Source organism: Ursus arctos, unplaced genomic scaffold, assembly GCF_023065955.2.
Source record: "Ursus arctos isolate Adak ecotype North America unplaced genomic scaffold, UrsArc2.0 scaffold_2, whole genome shotgun sequence".
Classification (NCBI taxonomy): Eukaryota; Metazoa; Chordata; class Mammalia; order Carnivora; family Ursidae; genus Ursus; species Ursus arctos.
In genome coordinates, this window is record NW_026622874.1 from 7,449,792 (window position 1) to 7,472,271 (window position 22,480).

The following is a 22,480-nucleotide window of genomic DNA, read 5'->3' on the forward strand; positions in this document are numbered from 1 at the left end:
ATTCCTTACTTTGGAAGGTTTTGAAATAAAATCATAATTCTACTGTAAAGTATTTATGGTTGTAAGGGAAGTTCCATAGAGTCAACTCATGGCAAACTATACATCATTTATTCCAGGATATGGTTTTGGTAATTCTTTGTTAATCCTATGGTTGCCCTGACTTAATGACACTGCACCCCCACAGTGTAGATTTTGTTAGAGACAGAAATGTGAATAAGTTGGATAGATTCCAATTGCCTATTGCATGCAATTCAGACTCCTGTACCTCAACTGAACAAGAAGTGTAAACAGCACACCTACAGAGTATTTATTTAATAACATATATTCCTACGTGGATATGCTATATGTCACTGGTCCCTGTGTAAACAATCAAAAATACACTATTAAATAAAAGACTGGATTATTCCCAATTTAATATTAATCCTATAAGTTGTGCACTTTGTGCCATTTCTTGAGCCATATATTACTATTTGGCAACATTTTATTAACAGTTTATTTAACAGTTGATAGCCTGCATATTAATAAATGTAAAAATTATACAAAGGGAAAGTAGCAGAATAAACTGATGCCTGTAAACTGACTTTTTCTTTTTTTTTGTTTTTTTTTAAAGATTTTATTTATTTATTTGACAGAGATAGAGACAGCCAGCGAGAGAGGGAACACAAGCAGGGGGAGTGGGAGAGGAAGAAGCAGGCTCCCAGTGGAGGAGCCTGATGTGGGGCTCGATCCCATAACACCGGGATCACACCCTGAGCCAAAGGCAGACGCTTAACAACTGAGCCACCCTGGCGCCCCTGTAAACTGACTTGTAAAACTGATGAAGAGCTGAATATATAACAAGGTTCAAAAGTCAAACCATTACTGTGCACCTAGAAATGCTACTATGATGGCAATGCTGTTTGTTTTAGCTGCGACTTGAAAAATGTTAAAGGTAACATATAACTGGAGAGATGAGAGGAAGGAATGCGTAGGCTGAGGAGAGATGGAAAGATGCTTATACAAGACAGAGAAAGCAAAACTTGTCAACTAACATCTTCCTTCCCTTTTTTTTTTAGCAAAGTGAAAATCCTCAAACTGTATAAATATGCAAAATGTAGGCAACAGCTTACATGCAACCATCCACTGTATGTCTCCTGGAAGACACGAGGCACAAAGCCACAAAGATACATATATAAATATATATCTATATCTATATATCTCTATATATATACATCTCAAATTGTATTTTCATTAAAATAAGAATACAAAAAAAATCTACAAACTCTAAAACACACATAAGTGCTATGAAAATAGTTAAGCTTATTTAGCTTAGAGTTTGGACCTACAACTTGTTGATATGGAAAAATCCAACTCATTGAATCATGTGGAACAAAGAATCTCACAGCAGAAGCCTCTTTCCTGTCAACAGAGCGAACTAAAAATAAATGGCTCCATACTAAAATGGCTAATAGAATATGAAAATACATAACTAGAGAATTTAAAGTGAGATTTAGAATATCAAAGACAAAACGGAAGTTTTCAAAGCTTCCGGAGAGACGTCAGGGAAGACGGAGGAGCAGGAGGATCCTGGGCTCACCTCGTCCCACAGATATAACTAGATAACACTCACATCAGTGTAAATGACCCAGAAAACTCCCCAAAGACTGGCAGGACAGCCTCTTCACAGCTACACATTGACAAGAGGCCACCACGAAGAGGGTAGGATGGGCAGAGACACAGCGGGAACCAAACAGACCTGCAACACTGTCTGCAGGAGGGAGGGACCCACGGGCACAGGCAGGGGAAGAGGAGCAGACCCCAGCCCAGGCACAGGGACCTGTACTGGGAAGAGGAATCCCCCTAACATTGGCTTTGGAAACCAGAGGGGCCTAACTTTGTGAGTTCTTACCATCAGTGGGGCTTACCACCTGAACTTTAAGAATCAGCAGGTTCAGACAGGAAGCTGAGTCCCTGCCCTTAACGGGGCAGCACAAGCAGCAGCCCCTCTGAGATACAGCACAGAAGGCGCAGCTTGAAAGACACCTGGGGTACATGAGGAGGAGGTTCATTTACTAATCCGAGAATGTGCGCTACAGCAGGGATCTTTGGAGACTTCTCCCTTAGGAGACCATTCCCTCCCTCACGCCCCAGCCTAGATACATGGACACCTGCAGGACCCAGTGCAGTGGGAACACTCTCACCTGGCTTGCTAACAGTTGCTCGGCCCCCGGAGCCAGGCCCCAGCTCCAGGTCCCCTCCCATAACAGCCCCACGCAAACCTTGCTACCACTGTACATCCCGTCCCCCCAAGTTCTCCTGCAGATCCGCCCCCTCCGATGTGCCCTGGGCAGAAGCCCGTTCAAAGTGCTGTCACAGGCATGGCAGTGTGCAAAAAGCCCAGACAGGGGCCAGCATCACTGTAGTCACTCCTGCCTCAGGGAAAGGGGGAAGATAACCACACACACCAGTTGGACTCTCGCCCCGCCCACCAAGGAAACTTCTCAGGGGACAATACAGGGAAAGTGCCCTGCACTTTGGTGCCACTGCAGCCCTGGCAAATGCCTGGTCTGGCCCAACTCAAGCCTCACACTGGACCATTAACAACATAGGGACCAAACCCCACAACAGGCAAAGAGAGCCACTGCAGATGACTGGACTGCAGCCACAACAGGGCACAGGAAACACACACACAAGAGACACCCGGAAGCTCCAGGTTCTGGGGAACAGGGGACACTGCACTGCAGGGAACTGCAGGACCTCATCAGAAAGCCACTACCGTTAAGTGCAGGAGACGTAGCTGACTTTCCGAATACAGAGAAACAAACAGAGAGACAGAATGAGAAGACAGAATAATATGTTCTAAATGAAAGAAGAGAACAAAATCACAGCAAGAGAGCTAAGTGAAATGGAGATAAGTAATACACCTGATAGAGCATTAAAAGTAGTGATCGTAAAGACAATCGCTAGACTTGAGAAGAAAGTGGAGGACCTCCACTTTTTGAGACCCTCCACAAAGAGAACCAATTAGAGATAATGGACTCACTAAATGGAATTAAAAATAAACTACCTAGAATAAACAGTAAAAAAAAAAAAGGAAGTAGAAGAATGGATCAGCCACCCGGAGGACAGAGTAATAGACAGTAATCAAGCTGAGCAGTGAGAGAAAAAAATGATGCAAAATGAGAACAGACGCAGGGAACTCAGCGACACCATCAAGCATAAGAACAGTCACATGACAGGGATCCCAGAAGGAGAAGAGTGAGAAAAGGGGGCAGAAGATTTCTTTGAAGAAATGATAGCTGGAAACTTCCCAAATCTGGGGAAGGAGTCACAGAGAGCTCCCAACAAAACCAACTCAAAGGGGCCCACACCAAGACACAAAGTAAATAAAATGACAAAAAGTAGGGATAAAGAGAGAATTTTAAAAGCAGCAAGAGAAAAGAAAGCAGTTACATACAAGGGAAACCCCACAGAGCTATCAGTGGATTCTTCAGCAGAAACTTTGCAGGCCAGAAGCGAGTCGAAGGAAATATTCAAAGCACTGAAAGGAAAAAATCTGCAGCCAAGAATACTCTATCCAGTAAGGCTCTCATTCAGAACAGAAGTAGAGACAGTTTCTCAGACAAAAGTTAAAGGAATTAACGACACTAAACCAGCCCTCCAAGAAATGTTAAAGGCTATTCTTTGAGTGGAAAGGAAAGACCATAAGCAGGAGTAAGAAAAGGAGGAAGCACAAAAGAGGCAAAAATAAGTGTATCTATAAAACTCAGTCAAGGGATTCACAAAATAAAAGAATGTAAAGCATACCACCATATACCTAAAACGTGGGAGGGAGAGGAGTAAGAATGGGTTCAATAAATGGAATTGTTGAATTGTTATGCTGTACATCTAAAACTAATACAACACTGTATGTTAACCATAATGAAATTAACACTTAAAAAAACAAAGAAAACCTCCCCCAAACCCCAAAACCCACAGGAAACAATCGGTATTGGTGATGATATGGAAAAAAAGGAACCCTTGTGCACTGTTGGTGGGAATGCAACTGGTGTAGCCACTCTGGAAAACAGTAAAATAAAAATAGAATTGCCATATGATCCAGTAATTTCACTACTGGGTATTTAACCTAAAAAAATGCAAACAGGGGTGCCTGGGTGGCTCAGTCATTAAGCATCTGCCCTCGGCTCAGGGCAGGATCCCAGGGTCCTGGGATCGAGCCCCACATCAGGCTCCCTGCTCTGCTGGGAGCCTGCTTCTTTCTCTCCCACTCCCCCTGCTTGTGTTCCCTCTCTCGCTGGCTGTCTCTCTGTCAAATAAATAAATAAAATCTTAAAAAAAATAAAAAAAAAGAAATGCAGACAGTAATTTGAAAAGACATATGCACTCCTATGTTTACGGCAGCATTATTTACAATACTCAAGGTGTGGAAGCAGCCCAAGTGCCCATCAGTGGATGGATGAAGAAGAGGTGGTGTACATATACAATGGAATATCACCCAACTGACTGAGCCACTCAGGCATCCCATTTCACTCAGCCATAAAAAAGACTGAAATCTTACCATTTGCAACAACATGGATGGACCTAGAGGATATAATGCTAAGTGAAATAAGTCAGAGAAAGAAAAAATACCGTATGATTTCACTTACATGTGGAATTTAAGAAGAACAAGAAGATATAAATACATATACCACTTATATCTTCAAACTATATAAGGCCAGCAATTGACAGAAATGCAGGGAAAACAGATGTGTATCAACAATTGTAGTTAAGATCTTAATACAGCCCTTTTAGAACCTGATGGATCAATAAAAAATAAATAGATATCAAAGCTGCGTAACAGTGTATGTATATAACATTAAGTCCAACGAGCAGAGAATACAAGCACTTACAAAACAATACCATTAGAGGGTGTAGGAAACCTCATGAAGGTTATCTTAAAAAGAAAAATATATGGAGTATAGCACATAGTTCCCAATCAAAACTAACCATAAATGGAGATTAATAATAAAAGGATAGTTTAACTTCTTAGAAATTGCCAAAAAAAAAAAAAAACTCGTGGTCTACAAAAAAATCATAAAGGTAATTAAGAAATATTATAACTAAATGCTAATTAAAACATTACATGTGAAAATTTGTGGGAAACAGCTAAAGGAATACTGAGAGGAAAACTTCATCTGCAAACACTTTAGGAAGAAACAGATAAAAAAGAAATTAAGCACTAAAGAAATTAGAAAAAAGAACAGGAGAACAAATCCAAAGAAATAAAAAATACATAAATAATGAAGGACAGAAATCAACCAAATAGACAAAAAAAAGGGGGGGATAATCAAAACCAAAAGTTACCTCTTTGAAAGAACTGATTATATGCAGACCTCAAGCAAGAATGATCAATAATAAAGAACAGAAAACACTGCAGCAGAGCCTGGAAACTGGTGAGTAGTAGAAACAACTTTAATTAATACATTTAGAAATACAGACGTGTTGTGTGAACACAGAGAGCGTGAAAGGGTCATTAAGTAGTTCAAAGCCTCTCCCTCCCACCCCTACAAAATTCAGATCCAAGTATTTTTATAGTGAGTTTGACCAAAAATCTAAGAAATAGTTAACCTCAATCTTATACAAGTATTTCCAGAAAACAGAAGAACATTTGTTCAGCCTATTGTGAGAAACTGGTATAATCTTGATTCTAAAAACAGGTAAGGACACCTCACTTTAAGCGTACATGTGACAATCCTAAATAAAATATTAACTAACTTAATCCAGTAGTGTATAAAAGTCACATGCTGACAAAACCTGGTATGTCCCAGGAATGCGGGAGCGACTCATCACTGGAAAAGTATCATAAACAAAGGAGAATATGGGACACAGGATGGGAGGAAAGAGGTACAGCTGTCATTATGTCATTATTACCAAAAAAATCCCCAGAGAACACATAAAATCAGTGCACTTCTGAACTGAGAGAATTCAGCAAGGTTGCCATATTCAAGGGGAGTTTCAAATCAAAGGCATTTCAGTACACCTGCAATAAACCACTAGGAATACTATAAAAATATGACACCAATATCGCCAAAAACTCTACGACACTGTGAAGCAACTGAGGGCATCGCGTGGCCATGCAGCAGTGAGGCTGGATCTAGAGAGAGCTGGGAGGGTCCAGGGCCTCGGCTGGGGGGAGAGGAAGTCCTGCACAGAGGCAGAGACAGCATTTCTAATGTACAAAGTTGAAAAAAAAAAAGGCAAAATTGTCTGAATTTGAGCAGTGAAAGAGCAGAAAGGGGAAAAGAAGACACACACCACTGTCCATATTAGGGACTAACAGATAATATCCAAATATGTGGAAAACTATGGATATTATTATAAAAATGTATAAAGTTACCCTCAGAATAAAGATACTAACCTGAACAAAAATCAGTAGAAAAAAAATGAAATTTAAAAACCACTTCACTTTGTGGAATTTATAAAGTTTGAAAAAAACAAGTCCAAAAGTACACAAAGCAAACAAAAAATGGAGTAACTGTCTTAACAAATGAAGTGGAATTCAAGCCAAAAAACCATAGACAAGAAAACGAAAGTGCTATGTATTGAAGGATACAACTTACACAATGATTTGTTACTGAGATTCGTGTGTCAAACAACATGGTCACGACCATTAAGAAGCAGAGATTGTAAGAGTAAATAGGAATGTAGTAATAGGAGACATGAATTCATTTCTGAGTCCGAGGAGAACAGGGAAACAAGTACAAATCTGACTACGGGACGAGCAACACCATCGATAAGATAGAGAAAATGGGGTCGAGGGTTTAGCTAAGCTGCTTCAGGATACTGCTGCCGCTGCACCCAACAGCCTGCGGGGCCATGAAACCATGACACCAGGCCCTCACATCAGTGCAGGCCCCGGACGGCAGCCCGCTGAGTCGTGAGCAGGTGCAAGCTGCTGGTAGGACACCCCTCCCCACCGGGGCCTTCCCCCTACATGTGCCTTAGACAGACCCATGGGGAACTTACCAAAGTCCTGCTCTGTTTGCTTGAACTGACCAATCCAGCCTGAGCCTGGGAACTCCAAAAGCAGTCCAGCCATGGACCCCGATGAAGGCATGTGCTCCGGGGCCTGCCTCCCTGCCTGTACCCTGCCTTGTCCTCCCCAAGCAGCCCCTGGAGGCCTGTACCGCGAACCTCCTCCAGGACCCATGAGTAATAAGCATCTCTATTTCAGTGTGTCTTGTCGAACTGTGGCTCACCAGCCGGTACTCTGTGCTTCACTTACCAAATGCTAATTTAACAGTCATAACAAATGGAGATAAACTGAACTCTGTCTTATATTTGCCGTCCATGAGAGAATATACCTTTTTTTCATGTGCATGGGGACTATTCCTAGTTACCTACATATTAGGCCATAAAAGAGTCTAAATTAAATTCTTAAGGAAAAATAATGAAGACACTATTCTCTGATCACAATTCAGTAAGACCAGAAATTGGTAAAAAAATCAGAAAATAAAAACATCCTTTACCTGGAAATCAAACGCATGAAAAGCTTCTGTCTTAAAAGAACACTTAGGAAAGAAAGGAAGTACTAACTATCCTATCACATTTCTGGGAAGAAATGCTTAGGAAAACCCTACCTACCTGAACTTAGAGCCTATATAACTAAAGCAGTGCTTAGATGAAGTTATAGTTTTCTTTTGTTGTTTTTGTTTTTTAAGTAGGCTCCACGCCCAGCGCGGAGCCCAGTGTGGGGCTTGCACCACAACCCGGAGTTCAAGACCTGAGCTCACGAGCGCCTGGGTGGCTCAGTCCTTAAGCGTCTGCCTTTGGCTCAGGGCGTGATCCCAGAGTGCTGGGATCGAGCCCCGCATCAGGCTCCTCTGCTGGGAGCCTGCTTCTTCCTCTCCCACTTCCCCTGCTTGTGTTCCCTCTCTCGCTGGCTGTCTCTGTCAAATAAATAAATAAAATCTTAAAAAAAAAAAAAAAAAGACCTGAGCTGAGACCAAGGGCCAGATGCCTAACCAACGGAGTCACCCTGGTGCCCCTTGTTTTATAAACTTAGAGTAATAAAAAAATAAACTACTCATCTTACTCAGACAGCTGGAAGGAAAACACAAAACCGAGAGGAATAAAGAAAGATATTTAAAAATATCAATATGGATATGAAAAGGTTAGGAATCAAAAAGATGCATTAAATAAGTAAAAAGCTGGGTTTTTTTTGAAGAAAACAATTAGATACGCTTCTATGTCATCTATGTAATGAAGAAAACCCAAGCTAAGAAAATAAGACCTGCCCGGGAGAGTAGCATCAGAAACAGGAAACCGCAGGGGTTGTGAGACGGTTTGCTCCAATCCACACAGAACATTCTAACATGTGAATGCAATGAAAACACTCTCAAGTTCAATGAAGCTGAGCCTAGAAGGGATCTGAAATCTAACTAGACCAGAACCACGAAAGAACTATCATGTCATAAAACTCCTGGTCCGGGTGGTTTGCAAGGGAAATTCTCCCAAACCTTCCTACAGAGCCTAGTGAATGATCTTCTCCTGCTAAGCACTTCATGTGTACCTCAAGATAGTAAGTACTCTGTGCCCGCTGGGATGAGGTTGTACACGTAGCTGATACCTGTATTTAGGGAAGGACTCATTGTGAAGCTGTTTAAACTATAAGCTATGTAAACCATATATTTTAAAATTTAAAAAAAACAGTTTAAAAAATTGGGCAGTGTCCCAGGGAAAGGAATGCGTGGGTTTGATGGCCTAACGACTGATAAGGACCCAGCAAGAGCCAGAAAGCAGAGAGACTCGGGGTGGAAAAAGCTGCGGGAGGAAAAAGGACACACAGCAAGGTAACCTGACGTGGCCAGACTGTGAAAGGCAGTGTGACCGGTGTCAGGGGACCTGACTCTGGGTTTGTGTGATGGGGGCTCTGTGGGCTCTGTGGGCCTGTCACACGCTGGCGGCCACGGCATGTGGCCACAGGGGTGGTAGGAAAGAAGTTGAGACCTCACCTAGACAGTGGCAGTGACTACAAGGCAGCAGGTGTAAGAGGAAATAAAGTCATGATACATCATCTTTATGACCACAGAATTTTACATTGGAACGTTCTTCTTCATAATTCTGATCTCATTTGATCCTTAAAGCCCTCCTTCAAAGTAGGAAGAGGAAACATTATTCCCGTTGGAAAGATGAGAAAACCAGGGAACAACGTTAAGTAGCGGCTTTCCTTGACTGAGGCCGCGATGCGCTCTGTTTCTCTCCCAAGGGGAGATACATCTCTGAGTACGTTTATCCCTCCAACTAGAACATGAGTACAGTATTTCAGGAAGAACTGTAATATTTTTTACTTACATCATTTCTTAATTATATTCCACATCTAAATCACTTGTGATGGTTTTCAAAAGTCTTATTACCTCCAAGGCAATCTGATTTGCTGTTGAAACTGCTGCTCCAGGAAAAATATCTCCTATAATCTTTTCAAAACGTGGGATGTCTTCAGGGAGAAATTTTGGCAAACTAGCTTCCATTATAGCCTCAATAATGATCAGAGTCTCATCCGTTTCAGAAAGATGGTCATTGGTGTTACTTTAATGGAAGAAGAAAAAGATAAAGTTAGCGAGTATGCTTCGCTGACATTGAAGAGAGCTCCTATTCCCTTGTAGAGGTGGCTATCCCAACAGCCCTTCCTCCTCTCCCTCACGCAAAGCAGCTATGTGGTGTGGGTGAGGTGAATCTGGTCCCTGGATCCAGAGAGGGGCCCGGACTGGTCTCCAACAGTCCACTCCCCAGTCACTGATTTCAGGGACAGCCACTGTATCAAGTAGCGTGTTTTAGCTGCAAATAACAGAATGAATTCAAATAAAAAATCAAAAACTAATGATGTACTGTATGGTGACTAACATAATAATAAAAAAAATTTTTAAATTAAAAAAAATAACGATTTATTCAAAGTCTCTAGGCAGGCCTGGGAAGCAGGCTTGCAGGCTATGCAGCTGGGAACAATGGTCAAAGTTACGGCACAGAAGTGGTCCTGTCAAGACAAATAAACCTGAAACCCTCATCAGATGGCAGCCCCCACCCCCCCGCCCACCTCTGGATTTTCTGATGGAGAGACATGGTGAACTCCCTCTGCCGTTCAAGCCAGAACCATCGTCGCAAAAGCCTCCAGATGCAAGGAGTCATCACATGACATATTGTCCCACGATAACAGCATTTTGCCCGTTGAGCACTTCAGTACATATTCATATACACCAAACATCTAACCAGGAGAAGGAGCTGCATGCCGTACGATCGGACTGCAGAGACGCAAAGGACGAAACGTCCTCTGGGTGGAAGTGGTCCTCCTGTCCCCCTGTGGACGAGTGTCCAAAACTCTTCATCAGGATGGAGGCAATTTTTAAGTCTCTGATCCTTAAAAACAGCTAATAGCTAACGTTTAGTAAGTACTTTTTACTGGGCACTCTGCTTAATTCTTGAATGAAAGAATTCATTAATCTTTTCAACCACTTAAGAGGTAGGGAGAGGTCAGACAGCTGCTGGGTGTCAGGTCATTTTTTCCCAACACAGATCTTGACTGACAAGGAAGGAAGGACGGACGGACGGACAGACAGACGGAAGGAAGGATGGACCACTACATCTGGGAGCGATCATGGCTTATATACAATAATATTGTTATGATACTTTGCTATTAGATATAAAGATAAGACAACTTAAGTTCTATGAAAGAATAATTTGGAGGATGGCATCTGAGATTATCATGGGGAATATCTGTTATCACTTAAGAATAAAAAAATGAAAGCTCTAGACTAACATCAACTAAAATTTAAGAAAAGGATAGTTATTAAACCTTATTATTCTTTTTACCCATTACGATTGCTTTCAAGATACCAACCCGTTCTTTGGAATTAGTTAATAAGATTCACTTTATGGCCCAGTACTGTGGTAAGTTTTTAAGTGTTTCAAGTGTTTACCTGAAGAGATGTTAATTCTCTAGCCGTTGACAAAGCAAATCTTTTCTACCAAGGACATCCTACGATTTCAGCCATTGGACAGTTTGTTTTCTAAACCAAAGGGGAGATATGGAAACCTCCTTTCTGGGGCCGACAGAGAAGCTGCCTGTGGGAGGCAAACAAAATGTCCCACAGGGATATTTCACTTGCTAATCCCTGGAACCTGTGAATATTATCTGATACAGCAAAAGATGTGATTAAGAATCTTGAACTTATCCCAGATGACCCAGATTTAAATGCAGTCACACGCTCCTACCGAGAGCGAGGCAGAGAGACACACAGACGCGCAAATAGTGGGAAGATGGGGCAGACACTGGAGCGATGTGCCCACAAGCCCTGGGGTGCTGGCGGAGCAGAGGGTGGACTCTCCCTCAGGGCTGAGGCTGGGACAACAGTCCTGCCCACAACCTTGGTTTCAGACTTCTGGCCTCAGGTGCTTTAAGAAAACATCCTTCTGGTGTTTTAAGATGTCAGTTCTGTAGTAATTGGTTATGGTGGCCCTATAAAGCGAGTACACGGTCTTGTATTACTTTTTTACATATAAGCACCTCAAAACTCTTTGGGAGTCAGAGCTAGGCTCTGCCAATTCATCCGAGACAGAAAAGGCAGAAGAAAGGGGAATGCATCCAGAACGCATCTGGAAATGAGGGACATTTGCGGTATCCTTGTATACCTCGGAGGCAAAGCCAGGAGCCTGAGGGAGAATGGGTTGGAGCAGATGGAGGAAAGGACAGAAGGGAAGAGAACAGACAAGAAAAACAACGCTAATTTTTGGTGTCAGGGAGGGCCAAGGGATTTTTAAAAAGCAAAATAGTCTAATATTAATTTTTAAATTGCTTGCTGTGCTTTACTCTGATAAAAATTCCCCAATCCTTTTTATAATACAGTCAACTTCTCACAATCATGTCTACTTTGCTTGGGCGGAGCCAGGGAGGTGGGCTGTCACAGCTGTGTAAGCACAGACGGACAGAAGGAGCTGCTCCTCAGGGCGGCAGACTGACAGCACGCTGGACACGGAAGCCCCAGTCCAGGCGCCTGTGAGAATGGAGGCTTCTCGGGGACTCCCTCACTGGAACAGGTCCTCATACGTCGGAGGACTGGAGGATGTCAGGAAGCGGATTCCTGGTACTCCTGTCTCTAATCTTCCCAATTACAAAGCATTTCGTAACAGATACCCATTTACCTGCCATCGACTTATACAGGCCATTTTGCAATATATGCCTTAGTTCCCTAATTTATTTATTTTTTAAGATTTTATTTATTTGAGAGAGAGAGAGGGGGGGGGGAAGAACACAGAGGGAGAGCGAGAAGGAGCAGCAGACTCCCTGCTGAGCAGAGAGCCCGACGTGGGACTCAATCCCAGGACCCAGGGATCATGACCTAAGCCAAAGGGAGTCGCTTAACTGACTGAGCCACCCAGGCACCCTAGTTCCTTTTTTTTTTTTTTTTTTAAGATTTTATTTATTTATTTGACAGAGATAGAGACAGCCAGCGAGAGAGGGAACACAAGCAGGGGGAGTGGGAGAGGAAGAAGCAGGCTCATAGCAGAGGAGCCTGATGTGGGGCTCGATCCCATAACGCTGGGATCACGCCCTGAGCCGAAGGCAGACGCTTAACCGCTGTGCCACCTAGGCGCCCCCCTAGTTCCTTTATTTTTAAGAAATAACATAATACTAGCCAAGCTAAAGCCTGATCCCTGACTCTTCCCCTCCCACTCAACATTCTGTGCTTGGTGCTACATCTAGGTATCCATGAAAAATCTCTAACATTTACCATGTTTTAAAAATTCATGTAAATAGTATGTTGATATGTCCTTTAACAACATATTCACATTTTTCATTTTTAATAGGTAATACAGCCTCAAATCCAACCCAAACAGGTCGGCCCCTTAGCAATGATGAAAACAAACGCCTGCTTCCCTATAGCTTCACCAGCACAGTCCCGTCCGCTTTCGTATTTTTGCCCGTCTGATGGGAAACAACATTTCAATTTTAAATGTGCATTTCTCTCACTCGGCTCCTGACCTCACAGTGTTTTTAGACCATTGTCCTTCTCTTCCTTTATGGCTTGTAGATTTTGAGTCTTAGTTTCAAAGGTCTTCAGTAGTCCAAGGATATAAAGGACATTTTGTTTCTTCAAATACTTTTATGGTTTTAGTCTTTTTTTGATCCTGTTATTTAGGTAAATAACATTGGCCATGGTTCTAACTGGATCCTTATGCACACGCAATTTAGTTTTCCCAACGGCAATCGCTGAAAAGTCTGTCAAGTCTGTTCTTGCCTCACAACTGACAACAGACTACGTGCCCCGCGTGGGCAGTCCCGCCCCGGGGGTTCTGTTCTGCCCCGACGGTTTGCCCCCTCAGTTCATAAGCCAGCACCACAGTGTTGCAACCAACGAAGCTCTATAATAGGTCTCAATAATTAAAGGGATGTTTCTCCTTCATTCCTTTCATTTGTTAATATTTGTCTAGCTAGTCTTAATTATCTTTCTTTTTAAAAAAGATTTATTTATTTAAGAGACAGAAGAGTGCACGTGCACATGTGAATGTGAGTGGGGGGTGGAACAGAGGGAGAGAGACAGGCAGACTTCCTGCTGAGTGTGGAGCCTGACACGGGGCTCAATCTCATGACCCATGAGATCAGGACCTGAGCTGAAACCAAGAGTTGGACAGTTAACTGACTGTGCCACTGAGGCGCCCCTTTCTATGTGAACTTTAGAACCTGCTTTCCTAACAATAAGCAAATAATACCTTTGGTATATTCACTGGGATGTACTTCCATTCATAAATGAGCTTTTAGAGTCTTTAAATCTTTATGATGCTAAGCCCTTTAAGATGTTACGATATTAACTACATGACCTATTATTTCATTTATTCATATTTTCATTTGTGTCCTTTCTTCATATGGGTTTTACATTTCTCATTAAATTACTGCTCTTTTAAATGAGGCCTTTTATTCCAGTGTATCTTTTATTATATAAAGGTAAGATAATTTTTTAAAAGTATAGGTTCTTTTAGGGAAAAGTATCCAGGGATTTTGTGCATTTTTTCTTTCTCTTCTTTCACACTCTTTTTTTTTTTTTTTTAAAGATTTTATTTATTTATTTGACAGAGATAGAGACAGCCAGAGAGAGAGGGAACACAAGCAGGGGGAGTGGGAGAGGAAGAAGCAGGCTCATAGTGGAGGAGCCTGATGTGGGGCTCAATCCCATAATGCTGGGATCACGCCCTGAGCCGAAGGCAGACGCTTAACTGCTGTGCCACCCAGGCGCCCCTCTTCTTTCACATTCTTAAACACCTCTACCATATTTCACTGCGACATTCTGGGAGCTCCCTGTCTTATCTCGACATCATTACTTAAGACTTTTACCAATTATTTTCCCTGTGTTGTTTAACTCCCTTTGACCTAACGATTCAAAACTCAACTCACCATTTAAATACCTGTTTCTTCTTTCCAGCCACTATTAAAACTGTCTTCAGAGACCTCAAGCCAAAGTCGTAATGATCCTATAAAGCATTAAAATATCTGAGTTATTAAGTTTCTGAAGGAAAAATGGGATGACCTAGAAATAAATGCATTTCCTACACAGTTAAATCCCAAATCACATGCACTGTGGAGAGAGACTGGGATATAACTCAAGAAAGCCTGCATCTGGCTTCCAATGCCCTCGCTTCCCCCCCAAACTGGTGCCCCTCAGTCTCCTTCTTAAAAGAGAGCGTCACAAGTATTAAAGCTGTAGAAACTATTAGTACCTAAATTAAATTTTCTCTGAAATGGAGAGATGGGCTGAAAGAACATGATAAAGAAGAACGCTTTGGAGGTGACGTGGCTGGTTGTCCAAACCATGTTGAGTCATAAACAGATACTCGTTAAGCTGGCATAGCCCAGAAAAATCATTTTCAAAATGTGCTACTCATATCAGCAACATCAGGAACTGCTGAGAACTGGTTAGAAACGCAAATTCTTGAGGCCACCCCAGACAACCAGAAAGTTGGTGGTAAGGTCCAGTGATGTGTGTTTTAACAAATACCCCCAATTATCTCGAAGCACAATAAAGTGTGAGAGTCGCCATAGAGGTTAATGTCCTCGTATGGAGAAAGTAGTCCGCGGTTTAACACAGCGGATTCTCCATTACTCTCTCCAGGTCCTGGAGGAAAGGCTTGCAACCTGACTGACCCGACACATCACCTCACACCCACACCAGCTCGCCAAGCGCTGATGGGATCCTAGCTCCGTTATTTCCCTAGGTCATCCTTGGTCCAGTGCCAGAAAAGTCTTAAAGTTTTCTATAATCACCTTTATTTTGAGAAAAGCAGTTCGTTACCTGTTGTGAGAGCTGCTTGCTAGCTAATTCATAAACGTTAACCAGCTTTCCAGACAGTGATTTTGCAGATTTGAAACCAACTGAAAACAGCAGTATTTCAGTAATCATCTGATAATGGGGAGCCATCATCGCCACTGGGCGAAACAGAGACTGTAAGTTATTTGGGAGCTCTACTCGACCTTTGTACCTTAAGGGAGTAAGAAAAACAAAGAAACAACAACAACAAAGCAGTTTTTCAGTTTTCCTGATGAGGAACCGCACAATATAGTTTTCCCCAGAATAATCCTGGTAGCTTCCTACGTGACCTTCATTTGAAAACAAGCATATAAAACGGTTCCGACTGTACTTTTCATCTCAAGAGTGTCTTCCTCTACTGACTTTTCCTCCTGTGCCTCCTCCCACAGTGTCCCTCACATCAGGTCACTCCGGCCCGACTGTCACCACGTTCCCTCCCTCGACAGGTGTTTACTGAGCCTGCCTGGCCTCCGCTCCTTGTAACCACAAGTTCCCTTCCTTCTGCTACTCTCGGCTTTTTTGTCTGTCTCCTTTGTGACAAGTGGCTGACCTTTTCCTTTCTCTCTGGTTCTTTTGGAAGTGAAAACACCCCTCAGACAGAAACTTAATTTGAGACCACCCACGTGGATGAGTACGGACCTGCTGCTGTTTTTAAGTGTGCGAGTAGAGGAGGGAGTCAGGCAGTGGCGGTGAATGGTACATTACAACGTCAGACAACTGCATCATGGCTAAGATCTCAGAAACCAATTCTGACTGTCTCCACTCCTAACATAGATTAACCGCTACTTACCCAGGGTTCATGGTGACAAATACTGCACAAGACATGTTGATACGAATTTCTTTTCCTTCCAGTACAAACCTACAAGACATTGGAAGGGGTTCAGAACGAGCACCCCCCAAAATGTGCCACTTCGTTATGTGCATTACTTTCAGCTGAAGACAATGAAGGCCCGAAAGACTCAGAAAGAGCTTTTTACCTCCCTCTTTAACTGCTTCTACAAGTTTAGATAGAGAGCTGGGTCCAGAAAGACAGCTCTCACCAGAGACAACTACAGAGAATATGGGCTGGGCATGGTAAACTGTGGGATGCTCAGCAGACCGATTCATTCATATTCCTCTCTGTGTTCTCCTGTCTCTGCAGGGCATGACAAATATTTGTTCTCCAAACATGAGCTCTTCCCATCCCCCTGGGACTTCTGTTCCTTCCCTTTGTAGCCCCAGACCCCTTCCCCCTTCTCCTTAGCTCAGAATGGCATACAGACTTAATTGCCTGTCTTTGAACCTCTCATGTCTGTGCGAGGCTCATGTATGCATACAATTAAACTTTTCTCCTACTAATTTATCTTATGCCAATTTAATTAATGGACCAGCCAAAAGAACCTTGACAGGTAAAGGAAAAATCTTCCTTCCCTGTCCATTACAATATTCATTACTAAGAGAACTCTTTTCTCTAAGTCAAAGTATGAAAACAATAAGTGAGTTTGGGAACATTCCTATGGCTGTGTTACATTTAATTCCAAACAGCACATGCTAGGAAAAAAAACAATTTTAAGAGGGGAAAGAAGAGGGTCATTTTGACCCAAAGTTGTGAGCCCTGCTGGGGTTCAGATTTTTTTAAAGAAAGATTTATTTATTTGAGAGGGACAGGAAGAGACAGCATGAGCAGGAAGGGCAGAGGGAGAGAGGAGACGGAATCCCAAGCAGACTCACGACTCTGAGATCAAGACGTAAGCCAAAACCAAGAGTCGGACGCTTAACCAATGGTACCACCCAGGCGCTCTGCGGTTTTAGATTTATTTGATCACGTCTGAAGAGTTTGTGGGGCCTGTGGCCAGAAGGCGCCCACCTGAATGACCTGACTGAACAGGGAGAAGAACCTGAGGAGACCCTCGGACACAGAGTTCTCCCCAGGTGACACTGCAGAGCAAATAGTGGCCATGGCACAGAGTTCTTGTGTTAGCATGCAATGCAGCCTGCCCCTAACTACCCAATTAGATAATTTTGGGACCGCTGTGAAGTAGAACCTTGGCCTGGAGATTAGTGTCCTGTTGTCAGCACCAGAGGTAGGGACCATGGAGAGAAATGCTTTGGTGACTTTACGGACAGGCAACAGCAGTGAGGGTGGTCAAAGCTGGAAAGGAAGAACCCTGAGAACAAAAGCTGAGGACTCCCTGGACAGAATAGAGGAAAGCCTGGCAGACAGTGAGGCATGGTGGAGAACTGGTGACGTGTGGCCTGCTGTGACCACCCCCCCATGTACACCTATAGATGCGTGACACCTTGCAACGCTGACTCTAACAGTGGGAACAAAATCCTTGAGAGTAAAGCCACAAGTGAGTTTGAGCCCCACGTTGGGTATAGAGATTACTTAAAAAAATAAAAATTAAAAAAAAGAAATATTAGATTGTAATAGAAATTTTAAACCCACAAATTCAATTATGCCCATAAAGCAAATCATGTGCATTCCTGAATTTATCTGAAGAGAAAAAAATTTTGCTTGGATTAGTAAATGTTAGTCATCTTAACATACAAATATTATTTTTACAAAAATTTTTTTCAATAAAAGTATGTTAATTCAGAGTAATGGGATAAGAGAGGACTTCAGGTGTGTGGCCAGTATAATTTGTTTTTTAAAAAGATGTAGAATTAAAGAAAAATATGTTGGTTTCTTCAAGTGAAATATAACATGGAAAGGTACTAAGAGAATTTAAACCCAAAGTAAAAGTCATTGGATATATTTGTGACCTTGTCCTGGTGGCCCGGAAGACGGTCCCAAGGCTGGACAGGAGCCCAGATACACCCAGGCTGGCATGAAAGTTAGTTACGTATATTTGCACGTTACTTGCCCAGCAAAGAAGACATCCAAGATGTCACTCCTTTTGGTCTGTGTTTAGGAAAAAGAACAACAGCCAAACACTTACTGGAGAAGGAATACTGAAGAGTAAGTAAGCAAACGCATCCCCCGGTACCTGACAGAGTAGCTGTCTTTGGCCGCCTTGATTGTTAGGATCTGCGATGCAATCACGGAGAGGACCTGCACGTCAATCCGATTGAACTCGTCCAAACAGCACCATGCTCCCGACTGCACCAGTCCGAAGAAGAACTTTCCCATTATCTTGAAAACAATTACACGCAGGTGAAAGCTTTCGCCAGGCCAGGGCCCCATGCGGTTCCGTAGTTTTCCCGAGGCAAGCGCACGCCCTGTGCCCCTGGCAGGTGCAGGGCAGCACCACCTGGCCCTCAGCGTTCAGGGGAGGCTGCCAGGTCCAGAACCCACTGATGCCTACGTGCCGGCAGCCGAAACCAGCGAAAACACTGTAGGCCCAACACAACACGTGTGGATGAATATGGGCGAGGGAACGCCTGCTCTCATAGGCAGTGCACATGAGAGCCCCTTGGGCCAGAGACACCGAGGCCGGTTCTTCCCTTTGGCTGTGGGAATCAGGTCGTGTCTTTACCGAAAATTCTGATATTTCATTTTTCATGGGTTTTTCGGCATTAATTTTGATTCTAAAAAAGTATTTCATTAAAATATGATTTATCTTGATTAGCAGGTTTCTTGGCTCCGGGTTAGCTGCTCCCAGCCCTGCTCACCCCACCAGAGGGCAGTTCCCTATGTCTAACAAGACTCATGCAAACAGCTTATTTATGTTTATTGCTATTTTTAATGTGCTAAGTGAGCACTAACTGGAAATGCAGGGTCTCGTGGGGAATGTGCCTTTAGCTGCCAATAAAATGACCCTAATAAAAGGTAAATGGTTTGAACTTAACATGCAAAACAAAATCGATGGGAGTATTTTGAAACTTTAAGTAAATTCGTGGCAGGCACAGAGGTATAGGACATTTCAATAAATATTTCAGAATGTTATGAGCTATGTCTTAGGTAATATGCCACCAAAGCAAAATAAGGCTGGCATAAAATTATAATCATCCATACAGACTCTGACTCAAATTTTTGTGTTAATTGTAATAGCCTCATTGTTCTTAATGATTACCTTTTCAGTAAATAAAAGTATAGGGTTAGAACTTATAAATAAATTTAGATTAACAGAGCAGTACTCTTAATTTTTAAATATATTCATGTCCCATATCAGATTTTGTTTGGAAAAATCCCTGTCAAAAAGTTTGAAAACCACTGTCTTAAGTAGTTCAGTTGCATAAAAGTAAATTGCACAGTGTTTTAAGTTTCTATTACATTCTAAGTTTCTATTCTATTAATTTAAAAGAATTAATAGCATTTACACTTCTGTTCATACTTATGGTCTCTCCAAGAGAAACAGTTTTCTTGTTCTTTCAATCCTCAATGAATTATTTCTTTTATGTGCACAATATTTTTTTCCTGCATATATATGAATAAGCTTTACCTTATAATCCAAATCCTCGAAACAGTTGAAGACCACACAATGTTTGCCTAAGGACTGAGAAACAAAAATACTATTTTAATAGATCTCTTAAGTTATGACACAAAATGTTAACGTTAAAACTTCTGGAGTAATAAAATGTCTTTACTTTTTGAGAAAACTTTGCAATCTCCAGATGAATTACATACCAAATACAGAAATTCACAAAACTTGGTAGAGTGTAAATGCACACACACTACAAATTAAGTTGATTAGTACATGGAACACTAACGTCCTGGTTTTATTTTTTTTATTTTTATTTTTTTAAAGATTTTATTTATTTATTCGACAGAGATAGAGACAGCCAGCGAGAGAGGGAACACAAGCAAGGGGAGTGGGAGAGGAAGAAGCAGGCTCCTAGCGGAGGAGCCCGATGTGGGGCTCGATCCCAGAACGCCGGGATCACGCCCTGAGCCGAAGGCAGACGCTTAACCGCTGTGCCACCCAGGCGCCCTAACGTCCTGTTTTTAAAACACATCAACAAAAAACTAAAAAAGCATTTCACCCATGTCGTTCCAGTGACATCAAACTATATCCTCCACTTTCATCAGTTACTTGTCTTGCTCTCTGTCTCTGTGTGTGTCACACATACACACACAGGACCAGGCAGAAGTCTGCGTGCAGGTCAAAATCACCCTTGCATGAAGGGGACGACGCTGCCGCTCACTCATCAGCTGGCACAGTGGAATCCCAGGTAAACAGAAGCATACTTGGCCTGCAGAGGTCCCACGAACCAGCACACAGTGGACATTTAAAAGTGAATGGATGAATTACATCCAAATACACTGGACGTTACACAAGTGTACACAAATGTATACAAATACATACAAATACACTTAGTGAATCTGGTAAGGTGTTCGTTAAATGTTATGAACATCTTCATAGCAGAACGGTGTCAATGTAAGATACTGTTAAGGTTTGCGCAACCACAACCACCAGGATTCTGGCGACGGAAAGCACTTACTTTGGCTAGATCTTTGACACTCTCTGTTTTGCCCGTGCCGGCGGGGCCCGCGGGGCAGCCTCCAAGATTCAGGAGCAGCGCTCCCGTGAGGGTGAGCCAGCACCTGCTAGTGAGGGGCGTGATAACCAACCGGGGGGTGCAGCCCAAGTACTCGTAGCCGTACGTGAAGCTGGCGTCTCCTTGAGACACGTAGCACAACTTCTGTTTGTCATTCCATTTATACTGCAAGTGCCTGAAAACAATATTGTAAGTTTGCATATTATTTGGGCAAAATTAGTTTTAGTTTTCACAAGTAGAAACATAACAAAGATTAAAAATGGAGTGTTGAGTAAAAAAACAAATAAAAACGTTAAAACAAAACGAAGAGTTATGGACAGTTCATCAGTGACTATGTTAGACATGAAATATTAGAACTCCGAATCCTACAAGCACGTGAGCACTTTCCCTGTGAGGAAAACGGTCTCGCGGAGCCCTGCTGCTTTGCTGTGATGTGGGCACAGCACAAACAGAGGATTTACACAAGAATCATCCCTACGAAGCGTATTGTGGTTTTCAGTAAAGATGTGGCTCAGACATTGTTCATTATAACCAGGATCCTTACAACAAGGGTAACTGAGAGAAATGCTACTTTGGTACTTATCTTATGAACACTGTGAATCGTGTGGCTAACCGTAAGTTTTCTCCTCTATAAGACTATGAGTAAAATTGCGACCCAATTGTAGCTTTATAGTATGTATTCTTTACCCCAGATTTACAGAGATAATGACCCAGACCTTCGTGTTAGTTTAAGGCATACGACATAATGATTTGATATATGCACATATTATGAAATGATCACAATAAATTTAGGTAACATCCATCATTCACAGTTATGAATTTATTTTTCTTGTGATGACATCATTTAAGATCTACTATCTCAGCATCCTTCAAATACGCAATGAAGTATTAACTAGACTCACCACACTATCCATTACTCCCCAGAACTTATTTATCTTATAACTGGAATTTGGTACCTTTGACCTCCTTCATCCATTATCCACATCCCCTGCCCCTGGCCTCTGGCAACCCCCAATCACTTCTCTGTTTCTATGAATTCAGTGTTTTTGGGTTTCACATGTAAGTGAGGTCACACATTGTCTGACCTATTTCATTTAGGATAATGCCATCAAGGTCCATCCGTGTTGTAGCAATTGGCAGGATTTCCTTCTTTTTTATGGCTGTGTGATATTCCATTCTACACATAAATTACATTTTCTTTATCCATTCATCAGTTAATGAGTGTCTTGCCTATTATAAATAATGCTGCGATAAACATGGGGTACAGATATCTTTTTGAGATGGTGACTTCACTTCATTCACAGAAATATGCAGAATTGGAATTGCTGGATCATATGGTAGTTATATTTTTAATTTTATGAGAAACCGCCACACATTTTCCGTAGCGGGTACACCAATTTACATTTCCACCAATGGCGTATACACTTCCCTTTTCTCCACATTCACACCAAAATTTGTCTTTTTGATAATAAGCATTCTGACAGGTGTGAGGTGGTATCTCACTGTGGTTTTGATTTGCATTTCCCTGATAATGAGTAGTGCAGAGCAGCGTTTCATGCACCTGTTGGCCATCTGGAGGTCTTCCTTGGAATGTGTCTATTCAGTTCCTCTGCCCATTTTTTAAGCCAAAAAAAATTTTTTTTTGCTATTGAGTTGTAGGAGTTCTTTATATATTTTTGGATATTAATCCCTTAGTGGATTCATGGTTTGCAAATATTTTCTCCCATTCAGTAGGCTGCCTTTTTATT

The 22,480-nt window shown here is 42.2% G+C and overlaps 1 protein-coding gene across 1 annotated transcript in view; it reads right to left on the reverse strand.

Moving 5' to 3' along the window:
• DNAH14 (dynein axonemal heavy chain 14) overlaps positions 1 to 22,480 on the reverse strand; it is a 321,838-nt gene that overhangs the window by 166,565 nt on the left and 132,793 nt on the right. Inside the window, exons 32-38 of the mRNA XM_057315759.1 lie at positions 20,676 to 20,907; positions 19,676 to 19,729; positions 18,281 to 18,426; positions 16,102 to 16,170; positions 15,297 to 15,483; positions 14,402 to 14,478; positions 9,375 to 9,546 (exon numbers count right to left, since the gene is read on the reverse strand). Coding sequence (XP_057171742.1) covers positions 9,375 to 9,546; positions 14,402 to 14,478; positions 15,297 to 15,483; positions 16,102 to 16,170; positions 18,281 to 18,426; positions 19,676 to 19,729; positions 20,676 to 20,907 — 937 coding nt within the window. The remainder of the gene's footprint in view (positions 1 to 9,374; positions 9,547 to 14,401; positions 14,479 to 15,296; positions 15,484 to 16,101; positions 16,171 to 18,280; positions 18,427 to 19,675; positions 19,730 to 20,675; positions 20,908 to 22,480) is intronic.